General features: G+C 44.9%; 1 protein-coding gene and 1 long non-coding RNA gene across 8 annotated transcripts in view; one reads left to right on the forward strand and one right to left on the reverse strand.

Annotated features, from left to right (window-relative positions):
* The window catches only part of TSC22D1 (TSC22 domain family member 1), a 115608-nt gene extending 105883 nt beyond the window's left edge, over positions 1-9725 (forward strand). For both annotated transcript variants that reach the window (XM_021065613.2, XM_084981805.1), the window contains exons 3-4: positions 7019-7070; positions 8260-9725. In XM_021065613.2, coding sequence (XP_020921272.2) covers positions 7019-7070; positions 8260-8517 — 310 coding nt within the window. In that variant the 3' untranslated portion in view covers positions 8518-9725. The remainder of the gene's footprint in view (positions 1-7018; positions 7071-8259) is intronic.
* Positions 6254-15291, reverse strand: part of LOC110255816 (uncharacterized) — a 40727-nt gene continuing 31689 nt past the window's right edge. For 3 of the 6 annotated variants that reach the window (XR_014819555.1, XR_014819554.1, XR_002336677.2), the window contains one exon: positions 8619-10891. This is a non-coding gene — a long non-coding RNA (uncharacterized LOC110255816). Of the gene's footprint in view, positions 10892-15291 lie in introns of all 6 variants that reach the window. The other 3 variants (XR_014819557.1, XR_014819558.1, XR_014819556.1) reach the window with 2 other exon arrangements.

Consider the following 15291-nt stretch of genomic DNA (forward strand, 5'->3'; position numbering starts at 1 on the left):
CTTCCATACCTCTACTTAATATGCTAAGGTTTACCTCTACCTCTTGAACATCTGAAATCTGGTTACAATAATTATTTTAACGTCTTTATCTACAAATTATGTCATCTTTGTCATAGCTAGGTCATTTTGATTGATTTTCCTCCTCATTATGAGTCATATTTCCCCGCTTGTTTGTGTGCCTGATACTCTTCATTGGATGCCAGATATTGTAAATTATGGGTTGCTAACTGTATTTTATTTAATATTCCTAAGTCTTGTTTGGGGAAAAAAATTAAGTTACTTGGGAAACAGTTTGATCTTTTCAAGGCTGCCTTTTAAACCGCTTTACACAAAACCAAAATGCCCTTCAGTCTAGAACTAACTTTTCCCCACGACTTTGGCAATATTCTTCCAACTCTCCAGTGCCCTCTGTTTACGGGTCTTTTGTTTGTTTGTTTGTTTGTTTGTTTGCTTTTAACTCAGGCTGGTGGTAACACCAACTTTTCCCAACCCTGTGTGATTTCTCTAAATTGGTCTGCCTGCTCCTTTGGAGTGGCTCCTCTCCAGCCTCACATGTGCTGCAAAGGACTCAGGTGAAGCCTGGGAGCAGGGGAACCTTCCTGCCGATCCCATTCTCTCTCTTGTACCTTGAAATGGTTGTTGTTGTTAGTTGGTTGGTTGGCTGGGTTTCGTTTCCTTCTTTGGAAATTAAAAAAAACCAAAATGATTAAAGTTGATTTATAATGTTCTGTCAGTTTCTGCTCTACTATATATATATATATATATATATTCTTTTTCTCACATTATCCTCCATCATGTTCCATCACAAGCAATGAGATGTGCTACACAGCACATCTGAAATCTGCTGTGCTACACAGCAGGATCTCATTGCTTGTCCACTCCAAATGCTATAGTTTGCATTACATCAGACCAATACCTCTGCAATGCCATTCTGTGAATAGAAAGAAAAAAAAAAAGCCAATTCCCCTTTTCCAGTCCCCCAGTCTATTCCTCAGAGGCAGCCGCTTTTAATTTTTTTTGCTTTCTTGTACTTACCCACACATGTTCATGTCACATATTTATATGGTTATTTCTTGCTTTTTCAAGTGTAAGTATTTTATAAGCAAGCAGTAGTAGATTAGGATTTAACCCCTTTAAACCATTCTTACCACACATTTCTCCTTCCCACCACCTTCCCAATAAAGTTACCTTTTTTTTTTAAATGGTCGCACCCTCAGCCTATGGAAGTTCCCGGGGCCAGGAATTGAATCTAAGCCACAGCTGCAACAGTGCCAGATCCTTTAACCCACTTCGCTGGGCCGGAGATCAAACCCTTGCCTCTGCAACAACCTGAGCCATGGCAGCCGGATTCTTAACCCGCAGTGCCACAGCGGGAACTCCTAAAGTTACCTTTTGTAAAGTTAAAAACCCTGGAAGTTTTTAAGAATGAATATAGTCATGTAGATTTTATTTACAAGCATACTTTTTTTTTTTTTTTTTTCTTGTAAAACTGTCTTTGAATTTATCTAGTTGCTCCATTAGGTCTGTCCCGTACCTGGCTGCAGTCCCCCTGCCTCTGCAAATGCTCGGATGTATTAGATCATCTTTCTGTTTATTATTATTATTATTCCCAGAGGCTCCCTTTGCACACGTTACACACCACTGACTGCTTAGGCTTGCTGAGCACTTGTCATCCCCGGATTTCCTTCCCCATCATCCTGTTAGTTCCCTTCCTTTCCAGCATTCGAGTTCCTGGTTTGTGTTTCCTATGCCTCTTTGTTTTCCCTCTCTTTTCAAATATTCAGTATTTCTTGATTTTATAAAAATTTTATTTTAGGAATTCCTGTTGTAGTGCTGCAGAAACAAACCCGACTGGTATCCAGGAGGACGCAGGTTAGATCCCTGGTTTCACTCAGTGGGTTAAGGATCCAGTGTTGCTGTGAGCTGTGGTGTAGGTCGCAAATGCAGCTCAGATCCTACATTGCTGTGGCGGCGGTGTAGGCTGGCAGCTGCAGCTCGGACTCTATTCCTAGCCTGGGAACCTCCATATGCTGCAGGTGTGGCCTCAAAAAGCAAACACACACACACACATTTTTTTTTTTATTGTGGAAAGAACGTGTAACTTGAGACCCACCCTCTTAACAAAGTTTTACGTGTCCAGCGCTGTTGCCTTGAAGCACCAGCAGATGTGTAGAACTTACTCACCTTGCTTTAAACCCCTTTTCTTTTCTTTCTTTTTTTTTTTTTGGTCTTTTCTAGGGCCGCACCTGCAGCATATGAAGATTCCCAGGCTAGGGGTCTAATCGGAGCTGTAGCTGCCAGCCTACACCACAGCCACAGCAACTCAGAATCCGAGCTGAGTCTGCGACCTACACCACAGCTCACAGCAACCCGGGATCTTTAACCCACTGAGCAAGGCCAGGGATCAAACTCACAACCTCGTGGTTCCTAGTCGGATTCATTAACCACTGAGCCACGACGGGAACTCCTAAACCCCTTTTCTTGCTTTGCAGTTCCATTCGGGTGTTTAAAATGTCCGAAAATATGTTTTCATTCTCCATTTATACTTAAATGACTTGGCCAAGTGAAAACCCTTTTTCTCTTCGAATTTTATAGCCATTTACTCCATTGTTTTGTGGCAGCTAACCATGAAACCATTCTCATACTAGTTCCCCATGTTTTTACCCTGTTTTTTTGTTTGGAAGCTTTCAGGATTATCTCTGTCCCGAATAGTAACGATCTTTAGTTTTGTGATGATGTGCTTTGTTCAGGGCCCTTTTCCTTGATTGTGGTAGCTGTTTGATCTAGAGTCTTGTACCCTTCAGTTCTGAAAAATTTCTACAATGATTTCTTTGCTAATTTCCTTCCCTCTGTTCTCTGTTTTTCAGAGTTCATTGTGTTTTGATGTTGGGCCTCCAAGATTGATCCTTTTAGTCCCTTGTGTCTTTCAACTCCATCTGTTTTTCTTTTGTTCGACTTTTGGAAGGTTTTCTCAATTTTGTCTTCCAACTTTTCTCTGGAAATCAAGGAAATTTAAAATATGGTTGCATTTTCCTGTTTTGATTTCTTGAACATTGTTTCCGGTTCAGATAGTATGTGGGACCCAAACACTGAAACATTATTCGTTGTTTATCTGCAAGTCAGCTCTAACTGGGAGTCCAGTAGTTTCATTAGCTAAACTTGGTAACTTTACGCTCAGCATCTAGCGAGAGAATAAACTAGGAAAGGGGAGGTGACACGTAGGCCCTAGACAGTGGTGATTGATTGGGTCAGGCGTGGGGTGGTGTCCTTTAGCCTCTTCCCTGGCAGTCACTTTAGATTTGCCAGGAGTTTGGACAGAGGAAGAAAGCGGTTATGCTGTTTGAGTGCTGGATCCCCAGCTGTAGCTACATTGGCCAAGTTAGATCAAGTTTGGAACTAGAGCACATGTGACTGAATTAGCATCCCGTGCTACCAGTATGCAGAAGTGACTAAGTTGGAATGCAGGTAAAAAGTCTTTCAGGGCAAAAACAACAGAAAAACAAAATCAGCAGCAAAGACCATCCCAATGGCAAAGGTCCAGGCTCTTTCCTGTGCCCCAGATCCTTCACTGGAGGGAGACTTCCTGATCCCTGCCCAGTGCCTGAAGGTGACCAGTATCACCTGGGTCCTTAGGGATCCCCCTGGAGGCATGGGGGTGTCTGTCCTGGCCTATCAGCTGGTCCTGCTTAAGCTCTGGGCACTAGACTCAAAGGTGTGCTGTTTGGCAAACAAAAGCACCTCTTGTAATGCCTAGGAAGTAATTTTAGTTGCCTGGGCTCCAGGCATTTCAGATCCATGAGTTTTCTGACATGGAGCTTTCCTCCAATCACTTTTTTTTTTTTGAAATTACGTCTTTTCAGTTTTTTTATAAAAATCTGAACCCAGCGCATTATGTGAAAGACAGGAAAAGAAATGGACCTCTCATCATATTTTTGGTTGTGTATCTTTTAGCCCACTAAATTCTCCAGAGATTGTGCACAAATGTTTGTGGATATGTGCACAAAGATATTTTTTGCAAGTCTGTCTAAGATTGCAAAGTATCGATGGTGACCAAAATGTCCCACTGTAGAGAGTTGGGTGAAACAGACTAGGGTTCAGATATTGGCTCCTATAGCTTCATACTTGGCTGATCAGTTGGAATGAATGAAATGAAAATATAATCAACTTGTTTCTTTCTGTTTGCTTTCAAGAACATCATGAATAAATAAAATTCAGTTAATGTAGTAATCTTAAACTTTCAGTGGGAATTTAAAATTCCTGTCTTTTTATGACCGTAGAGTTTTGGTTTTTTAAGCTCTTTTTACACCCAGGATGATGCTTTAATAACTTTTCCTGTCCAGTTGTCATTCCACTTAAATATGTCAATGAGTTAATCCCATAGTTTTAGTGATAACTGTAACTTTCAAAATATACAAACTATCATGTAGTAAATAATAACTGTGCCTACCATTCATAGACAGGGATGGCATTTCTGCCTCCCAAATTATGATTTTTGAGCTACCGTTTCCTTTTACTTAAAAATAGGTGCCTTTCTCATAAATTTTTATCATATGAGATCATATAAATATTTATTTAAATAGTTAAGTTATAAATATGCCAACACATATTTCAATATCATTTGAATATTATTTATTATTCAAAAAAGCAAAAACAAATGTGGAGAACAATATGAACCTTACAATGGAAAAAGAATGGTACTGCTTTGATTTTTCTAGCTCCAAAGGGCATTGCCCTTTCATCAGGTACCAGATTTGGTTCCTAACCACTTTGGACAATTTCTAAAACCAAGTACACTCTGCCAACACTGGGTCAACTTAAAAGAATGTCCATGAAGCTCCAATGGCAACCAAAGTTTCCTAAATTAAAGGATGCTGCTTGAGGGAAAATGCTTGTTTCGGAGAGAAAAAAACTCCATGTGTGTGACTGTGTGTATGCATGTGTGTGTGTAAACTGAATATGCACATAGGTATGTTCTGTGGTGAAATTTTTTCTTGGAATTGTGATGATACAACTTGCTTACAGATTAGTATTTGTAGTTTTCTTGGTTTCTGTTTTTATAGGATTTTGCCATTAGAGGGCAGTATTGTAGAAGTTTAAATGTACCTTAAATGTATTGAATTGCAAACTTTATAATTTGTAATAATCAAGTGCATTTAAGGCTTTAGACATATCAAATTATAACCTCAGTGTGATACATCCTTTCAAATATTTTAAATTAATAGAAGAAATTACGTAAGGGGTTAAGCTATTTTACACCCAGGTCTCTGATTTTGGTTTGGAAAAGGGAATTAAATTCTTTGATCAGTGTAGCCATAAAGGTGACATACATACTTTACAGTTTTCAGTTCCTCTAAAAAGACTGAGTCTTGTAGGAATTGCATTTAACGTCCAAAAACTCGCCTTAGGGACTTAACTGAAAATAGATCTATGTAGGCAGGATTCAACCTGTGGATTGATTTTTTTTTTTTTTTTTCTAGCTAAAAATGGAAGAAGGAGATGCAATTTTAAGGTTTATGGCTCTAGGGACATTTTGGAAAGGTCTGCCTGATTTTATCTGGTGGATTGCTTTTGGTCTCAATTTATATATGCCTAGCAAAGACTATGTAGTGGTTTCTTGTTTTATTCCTAAATAACTGATAATTTCACGGGAAGGTAGACTCTCTCAAAAAGGAGATGTTATGTTTTTTTTTTTTTCCTCTAAAATTCACTGGCTTAAAAAAAAGTATTATTACAGTATGGTTTTTACCTTATAAATAAAACGTCTATAAAATCCTATTACTGCTGTCTGTAAGAACCAGATAATTGAAATCGAGACACTCAGGCTCCTGCAAGTCTTTAGTGGTGGGACTGGGCATGCCCAGTTACTCAGACAGTTCTGGTTGCAAATAAGCAGCTTTTCCCGTTCGACTGCCACCGGTACAGGCAGCTCCAGGAACGGGGGTCTGATTCCCTTAAACGTAAGCACGTGCGGGGCCCCAGTCGTCTTTTTCAGGGCCCTTTGGCATTTTCTACCGTAGCACTGCTCCATCTTTCCTTGATCGTGGAGGCCTTAGCTGCCCTGTATCCCGGCCCCTCTGAGAGCCGCCAGCCCACCCGAGGAGCGGATCTGAGGCTGGGGGCGGGGTGGGGGTGGGGAGGAAGGCGGGGAAGCGGGAGGAGGGCGGGGAAGGGAGAAGGGGGCGGTTCCAACAGCGTGCTGTCCAATCGGCGCGGCTCTTCCCTGCATATATTTTGCACGGAGACTGGGAGTCCTAGTCTAGAGCCTAGTGGAGCCCGGCTGCCGACCTGGGAGCCTTCTCCGCACAGCAGTTGGATCTGCATCTTCCCGGAATCGCCAAGCCCCAGAAGCCGGGTTTCTTTCAATTAGGGTTGCTGTTTTCTGTTTCTCCCTGAGCCGCATAAAGCTAGAAGATTTTTATCTAGCTCAAACAAGGCCTCTAGAATTCCCTCTTTTTTAATTTTTTTCCTGCGAGGGTGTTTTTTGGCTGCAATTGCATGAAATCCCAATGGTGTAGACCAGTGGCGATGGATCTAGGAGTTTACCAACTGAGACATTTTTCAATTTCTTTCTTGTCATCCTTGCTCGGGACTGAAAACGCCTCTGTGAGACTTGACAATAGGTAAATGTCGGATGGGATAGTTTCTTTAAATTTACTCGTGAGCTACTTGTAATAATGCAGGTGAAAAATAGCCAGGCGAATTCCTTTGTCCATTGCTGAGAGACTACGGTGACATGGCTGTTGCTTTTTGAAATGTTCCGAATAGCCTTCTTTTTACAGGTCTGGCCAGAGAACAGGCTTTTATCACATTATGTAATTGAGCCTTTGTGGCTCACTAAAATAGGGAAATGTCTGGATATTCGTTAGGAAGAGAGCGGCTGGTGTTTTCTGGAGGGTGATCATAGCATTAGAGAATATTCAAAAAAAATATGCTAGTACCATCACAGAATTGGGAAATCCTTTTTGTCTTGGGTGTTCAAGATAAATTCCATTTATCGATTTTTTTTCCCTTTTTTCAGCTCTTCTGGTGCAAGTGTGGTAGCTATTGACAACAAAATCGAGCAAGCTATGGTATGTACTGATTAAAAATCATTTGTACTAAATGTGGGCACAGTACAAAAAGCGAGGTATCTTGGGATGGAACGAGTGCACCCCTAGTTAAGATGATGATTGCTCTCCATACATTTATAGAAATGCCGGCACTGTCTCCATTCTGCCAGCGTGAAGCCACATACCCTGGCTGTTTAGGAGGGAGAAAGGGGCCCTCAGGGTATTCAATATTCTTCCCTGGCCCGATTTCACGCAACTGCCGGGGTTTCGGCAGTGGTGTCCCTTTTTGCCGGGGAATTGCTAGGGAAGCGCTGGCCCGGCGTGCCCTTCGGTCGCGGGCACATCTCTGGCGATGCGGCTCTACTAGGAATCCTAAGATTTACCGGGGCACCGGGAAAGCGGGGAGGGCCCCAGAAGTGGGGATCTCAGGAAAGGACCTCCCAGACCGGGTACAAACGGATCCCCAGTGGTGGAGGCGACTGCACAATGAAGAAGAACCGGAGAAAAGTTTCATCTTCCCAGCCTGCGCCTGCATTTCTCCTATTTTTTATTTCCGCCTTGGCCGTTCTTTGTTATTGGAGCAGCGCCTGTGGCTCTTCTCACGGGATTCTCTGCCCACTGTTGCTAGGCAAACTCCGAACCTTTAATTCGGAGCTATAAATAACTCGAGCGCCCATTGGCTGCGACGGCTGCCCAGGTTTCTGTGATGTCAGCTTAATCACGAAAAAGAGGGGGAACGTGGGGGTGGAGGGAGGAAAATGCGGCAACACGCTCGGTAGAAACTGGCTGCAGCCGGTGCTGAGGGAGGCGGTCCAGCGGGCGGAGGGAGGGACTTGGGGGCGGGGAACCGGCTACCGTTGCTCCGGGGCTGGACGACCCTGGGCCCGGCCCCTGCGCAGAGCCCTCGAGCCCGGAGGCGCATTTTGCCATCGCAAGTAGGAAACCTGACCCCAGGCATCACTGGCTGCACCGAAAGCAGAGACTTTAAAAAAGCGCGATCCCTTATACGTTAAACATAAGTACTGCACAGTTGGGGTTGTGGTCCGTAGATTTCCCCCTAGAGCCTGTTAAATGCACTCCAAAGGGAAGATACGTAAATAGATACGTACATGGTTCGGGAGAGCCATGCAAAATCCTGCTTTAGCAAGTCAGTGTCCAGAGAAACAGTAAATCCGTAAGTTAAACCTTTTTGTCTCTGTCTCCTTTGCAGGATCTGGTGAAAAGCCATTTGATGTATGCAGTTAGAGAGGAAGTGGAGGTCCTCAAAGAGCAAATCAAAGAACTAATAGAGAAAAATTCCCAGCTGGAGCAGGAAAACAATCTGCTGAAGACACTGGCCAGTCCGGAGCAGCTTGCCCAGTTCCAGGCCCAGCTGCAGACTGGCTCCCCGCCGGCCACCACACAGCCCCAGGGGACCACACAGCCCCCGGCCCAGCCAGCGTCCCAGGGCTCAGGACCGACCGCGTAGCCTCCTAGGCCCCCCCGCAGAACTGGCTGCTGCTGTCTGAACCGACTGACCGACCGACCGACCGACCGACCGACCGGAGAGGATGTGCTGGGGGAGGGGGGGGTCCGCCTCCACCACGGTCACCCATTTCAATGCTCAGCTGCGAAAGAGACGTGAGACTGACATATGCCATTATCTCTTTTTTCCAGTATTAAACCCTCATGTGCTTTTGGCTTGAAGAAGTTTCTTAGTTGGGCGACTTAAAGGTTAACCAGAGAATTAGCATGGATGTACTGGGACCTCATGCAGCGGGGCAGATCCGTGAGAAATGGTTTCATTCATGCTGAGGAGCTGTGTGCCTTTCCGCCCCTCCCCTGCTCCGCACCCCCACCTCCACCCCCACCCCTACCCCTACCCCCACCTCCGAGAGGTCGTCGTGCTTGCTCCTGGCGTGCTGCACGCAGTCCCCAAGCCGTGGAGCGCCACTGGACTCTCCTCTCGCTCCTCCCCCACGAGGAACCGGAAAGGGGGGTGAAAGTCAAGACCGAAGCTTCATCTCACCTCGGAGGAGGGGAAACGTAGGTCATTGTACACGTTGACGACTGTCACCAAAATCCATAAAAAAACGAAACAAAAACCCAAGAGTACTGTGCCTCTTCCCAAAGCAAGGGATGACGCGGGACTATTCCAGAGTGACTGAAGGGTGACAGGTAGCTGGCACCTCGGCTATCAACGTGAAGGTGGTTTTGCTCATTGTATATTTGTGTATGTAGTGTAACTATTTTGTACAATAGAGGACTGTAACTACTATTTAGCTTGTACAGACTGAGATTTAGATGTTTCATTGGCCGTCTGAAGAGGTGTGGCTTGTCTTTTATATAGAGATCTACATTACAAAATACTCCGTGAAGAAAAACACACCAAACGAAAGAGATTTTAAGAATTTGGCACAGTTAGTCCCTTTGTGTAATCTGAACTCTTCTAGCTGCTGAATATCTTGAAGTCAGTTCCTGTTCACTGAAGTCTTTCTGATTGAGCTGGTTGAATACTTTGAAAAATGATGCGTTCTAGCTGTTGAAATGGATTTCCCAATAGGGGTTCCTGCATATTACCTGTATAGTAGCTCTATGCATATGTTTCTGTGCATGCTCTCTACCCAGTTGTAAGGTGTCACTGTATTTAACTGTTGCACTTGTCAACTTTCAATAAAGCATATAAAATGTTGATAACCAAGTGTTTCAATGGTACAGTGTTAACACAATTGCAGGTCACTTCCACCATTATTTCCAAGTAAAGTGCAAACAGTTTGGCTAGTGAAATCCTGAACAGGGGGGTGGGGGGTGGTTTGGCTGGAGAAGTAAAAGGGATTAGACCTTGCGTTCTTTCAGCCAGTAAGGCAAGAGTCGTAGTGAAGGAGGCAAGAGCTTAGATCTGCAGACGGATGGCCTGGACAAGTGGGCTTCTCCCCTCAGGGCTGATGGTGGGATATTGAGAGAGATCATCTCTAAGTTCCCCTGTGGCTTTCAAATTCTAGGAGTCCATGGAAGGACTGGTCTTCCAGTGTTTACCAGCTGAGGGGCGTGAACCTTATTCTGTGTAATCTCAACAAGCAGCTCTACTAGGATTCGAAGAGGGAAGTTCGAGAAGCCAGTTTCCACCTTAAGAACTCTGTCAGGTGGAAATGTCTTGTGGCACAGTGGAAATGAATCCGTCTAGGAACCCATGAGGTGGCAGGTTCGATCCCTGGCCTCGCTCAGTGGGTTAAGGATCTGGTGTTGCAGTGTAGGTCGCAGACATGGCTAGGATCCTGCGTTGCTGTGGCTGTGGTGTAGGCCGGCAGCCGTAGCTCTGATCAGACTCCTAGCCTGGCAACCTCCAGGTGCCGGGTGCGGCCCTAAAAAGACGAAAAAAAAAATCTGTCACCCTGATTTTGGGGGGCTTTTCCAGTGTGGATTGAGTTCCCAGGTCCTGGGTACGCCCAAGTAAAAGACAAGAGAATTCTACAAATTTCCCCTGCAGGGTTTGGGGAAGGACCAGAGGAGCAAGGGAGTCCCTCCCAGTTAATTCCTTAAGACTGTAAAATAGGTCAAAATTCAAAACATGATGGAATCCGCAAGCCAATTGGCACCTCTGAAGAGAGCCTGAGGCAGTCCCACTCCGTCATCTGAGCCATGCCAGCGAGCAGGTGAACAGCGCGGATTTTTGGCTGTGTAATCTACCCCAGCATCTCAGCCACCACCCCTCCACCCAGTGGAAGTTGGGCATTTGCAAGCCTTCCTCAAGCCCAGGCAGGATAGGTAGGACTCACCTCTTCTGAATCCTTCACTTCTCTACTGTAAAGCTGATGGGAGATTGATGGGTGGATGGAAGGTACATCAGAGCTGCCTGAAAAGAACTGGACAGGGAGAGTTTCCATTGTGGCTCAGCAGTTAACAAATCTGACTAGTATCCATGAGGACGCAGGTTCAATCCCTGGCCTCACTCAGTGGGTTAAGGAGCCAGCATTGCCTTGAGCTGTGGTGTAGGTTGCAGATGCGGCTCAGATCCTGCATTACTGTGGCTGTGGTGTAGCCCAGCAGCTACAGCTCTGATTCAACTCCTAGCCTGGGAACCCCCATATGCTGATAGTGCAGCCCTAATAAGAGAAAAAAAAAAAAAAAGGAACTGGACATGGACATGGCACATGTGTTATAAAGCTCCAAGTGACTGGTGGGGTGACACAGCTCCTGCTGAAGCAATAAAGCCCTGGGAGGTGGTGGTTGCCATGAAGATGGCTTGGAGAATTTGGAGAGGACTAAATGTCATATTTGTTTGAAGGTTATGTAACTTTGACTTAAAGGGGTACTTATGTAGTAATTACATTTCCTTTGAAAATGAAACTATACTAAATAGAAATCTTGAACTATTTCACCTTTTATGTATGTATGTATGTATTTGCTTTTTTAGGGCTGCACCTGTGGCATGTGGAAGTTCCCAGGCTAGGGGTCGAATCAGAGCTACAACTCCCTGCCTACACCACAACCACAGCAACGCCAGATCCAAACCATATCTCAACCTACACCACAGCTCATGGCAACACTGGATCCTTAACCCACTGAGCGAGGCCAGGGATCGAACCCACATCCTCTTGGATCCTAGTCAGGTTGGTTAACTGCTGAGCCAGGACAGGAATTCAATCTTTTATGTTTTTAATGAAGATCCTCTATAGTGAAGGTGGGAATTGTGGAGAATTTGAATGAGCCAGTGTCTCATTAAAGTAAAGGGGAACTTTCTTCATCAGTTAGTGGAATTTGGGGCCTTTTATTAAATATGCGAGGCTCCCATACAGCTGAATATTGTATATGAAGTAACAATGAATGATTAAAGTCAAAAGATGTTTTCCATACATACTCATTTTAGCAATTACTAAACTTGATATTTTCAGTGATTGACTTAGATTTAAGCTAATTTTTTATTATAGTGGACTTATAATATTCTGTCAATTTCAGATATTTAAGGTAGTTATAAAAGGCCCTTTACTCTTTGCTTACAGACCTGATTAGGCCTTTACTGGCCTGTGGGTTGTTATATAGTTGATTATATCATATTTAGGTTTTGTGGAAAGATTATATCATATTTAGGTTTTGCGGGAAAGATTTTTAAGGGGAACAAAACATTGTCCCAGCCTCGTTCTTGACATCGGCAACTGCGGCAGGAGAGTCGCCGTTCTGGAGAGGAGAAACAGAAGGAATTTTGCATGATCTTAATGAATTCTGCTTTTGGTTTCCAATGAACAGAACTCAGTAATTCTGTCCTTTTCTTTCTTTCTTTTTCTTTTTTTCTTCTTTGGCCTGCCTTAAAAGCACAAAATTATTTTTCATTATGTGCTAAATACACAATGCCAGAATCAACTTTGAGTCAACACAACTAATGGACACAAATTCATTGTAATTGAACTCGGAAATGAAAAATTAATTTCAGCAGACAACTAGTCTGCCCTCGATTTCTGTCGAAGCTACCAGGGGCCTGACAACACAAGCACTTTCAGCCGCCACCTTCACAATCCCTTCTGACAGCAATCGTGGCATAAAGATTAGAAACAGAGATCAGGAGTTCCCATCGTGGTGCAGTGGTTAACGAATCCGACTAGGAACCATGAGGTTGCGGGTTCGGTCCCTGCCCTTGCTCAGTGGGTTAACGATCCGACGTTGCCGTGAGCTGTGGTGTAGGTTGCACACGCGGCTCGGATCCCGCGTTGCTGTGGCTGTAGTGTAGGCCGGTGCCTACAGCTCTGATTCAACCCCTAGCCTGGGAACTGTGGCTGTAGTGTAGGCCGGTGCCTACAGCTCTGATTCAACCCCTAGCCTGGGAACCTCCATGTGCCGCGGGAGCGGCCCAAGAAATAGCAACAAGACAAAAAAAAAAAAAAAAGAAAAGAAGCAGATCACCTCGGAGTTCCCGTTGTGGCGCAGTGGTTAACGAATCCGACTAGGAACCATGGGGTTGAGGGTTCGGTCCCTGCCCTTGCTCAGTGGGTTGGGGGATCCAGCATTGCCGTGAGCTGTGGTGTAGGTTGCAGGCGCGGCTCAGATCCCGCGTTGCTGTGGCTGTAGTGTAGGCCGGTGCCTACAGCTCTGATTCAACCCCTAGCCTGGGAACCTCCATGTGCCATGGGAGCAGCCCAAGAAATGGCAAAAAGACAACAACAAAAAGAAACAGAGATCACCAACCAGGACGTACTGTATAGCACAGGGAACTATACTCAAAATTTGGTAATAATCTATAAGGGAAAAGAATCTGAAAAAGAACAAATATACACACACTTGTGTATGCATAACTAAATCATGGTGCTGGATACCCGAAACTAAACTTTGTAAATCAACTATACCTCAATACCAAAAAAAATGTTTGTTTTTTTTTTTTAGGGCCACCCTTGTGGCATATGGATGTTCCCAGGCTAGGGATCGAATTGGAGCTGTAGTTGCTGGCCTACGATCCAAGCCTCGTCTGTGACCTACACTGCAGCTCAGCCCAATGCCAGATCCTTAACCCACTGAGCAAGTCCAGGGATCGCACCTGTATCCTCATGGATGCTAGTTGGTTCGTGAACTGCTGAGCCATGATGGGAACACCCCCCCCCAAATTTTTAATTAAAAAACAAGATTAGAGGGAGTTTCCATCGTGGCTCAGCAAAAATGAATCTGACTAGTGTCTGTGAGGACACAGGTTCAATCCCTGGCCTCGCTCTGTGGGTTAAGTATCCGACGTTGCCATGAGCTATGGTGTAGGTTGCAGATGCAGCTCTGGTCCCGAGTTGCTGTGGCTGTGGTGTAGGCCAGCAGTTGTAGCTCTGATTCAACCCCTAGCCTGGGAATCTCCATATGCCACAGGTGCAGCCCTAAAAAAGTAAAAAAAAAAAAAAAAAAATTGCCCAGGAGTTCCCTGGTGGCTCAGCAGGTTAAGGATCTGGCATTGTCACTGTAGCAGCTCTGAATGTTGCTGTGGCATGGGTTCAATCCCTGGTCTGATAATTTCCACATGTGCCGGGTACCGCCCCCAACCTCCCCCCTGCAAATATGTTTGGAAAAGGAGAAATATGCCTGCGGACAGAACTTGAAGCAGGTTGTGCAGTGAGCTCCCGGCACTGGTGTGAAGCAGCACAGGAGCTGAAGGTGAGGGTCTCTGGCTGCCAGGCGCAGCCCTGGAGTGACTGGCTCTTTGACCTTTGGCTGTGTAATGGGACCTCAGACCTGCATTCTTATCTGTAAAATGTGGACTTGGATCAGATCATGAAGATTCTGTCCGGCCCTAAGATCCTACAGTCCTTTGCTTTTTCTGATGACTTTATTTCATTGGAACTTTGGTGGGGGGCAGAGGAGGGTGTTGTTGCAGGGGAAGGGTTGGCCGTTTTGTTCCTTGAACTTCTTGGGCTAAAATTAATTTGACTTTAACCCTAGCTTTGCCAGTTACAAGCTAAGTGACCTGGGGCAGGTTCTTTTCCTTGCTGGTCTGTTCCTCATGTTAAAATGGGGACATGAAACGCCACAGGGCTTTTGTAAGGGTAATCCTGGAAAGCTGTAGCGACAGAGGTGGGTTCAGAGCAAGGATTCAGGAATTGTTAGCCTTGGAGTTCCTGTCATGGCGCAGTGGAAACGAATCTAACTAGGAACCATGACATTGCGGGTTCGAGCCCTGGCCTCGCTCAGCGGGTTGAGGATCTGGTGTTGCCATGAGCTGTGGTGTAGGTTGCAGTCTTGGCTCAGATCTGGTGTTGCTGTGGCTATGGTGTAGGTCGGCAGCTGTAGCTCCAATTGGACCCCTAGCCTGGGAGCCTCCATATACCAAGGGTGCGGCCCCAGAAAAGACAAAAAAAAAAAAAAAAAAAAGAATTGTTAGCCTATTATTTTTGACTCATTCATCCCCTAGTTTTGTTTGTTCATATATTTAATTTTGTATCTTTTGCAGAAATAAAGCTATGGTAGTTTTATTTTCTAATAGCCTTTGATTTAACCTGAGATAATAGAAATTGAAATTTTAATATAAAAACACACATTGGAGTTCCCGGTGTGGCACAGTGGGTTGAGGATCTGACGCTGTCTCTGCAGTGGCTCTGGGCATGTGTTTGATCCCCAGCCTGGCACAGTGGGCTAAGGTCCAGCATTGCCACAGCTGTGGTTTAGGTTGCAGCTGCAGCTCAGTTTTGATCCCCGGCCCAGGAACTTCTATATGCCTCGGGTGTGGCCAAAAAACACAAAACGAGCCCTCCCCCAGACAAAACATTAAAAAAAATGCCATTTATGGGAGTTCCCCTTGTGG

Source organism: Sus scrofa, chromosome 11 (assembly GCF_054392235.1).
Source record: "Sus scrofa isolate SSC_HxYL_T2T_F1_AM1 chromosome 11, Sscrofa_HxYL_maternal_Yorkshire_Landrace_v2.0, whole genome shotgun sequence".
Lineage (NCBI taxonomy): Eukaryota > Metazoa > Chordata > Mammalia > Artiodactyla > Suidae > Sus > Sus scrofa.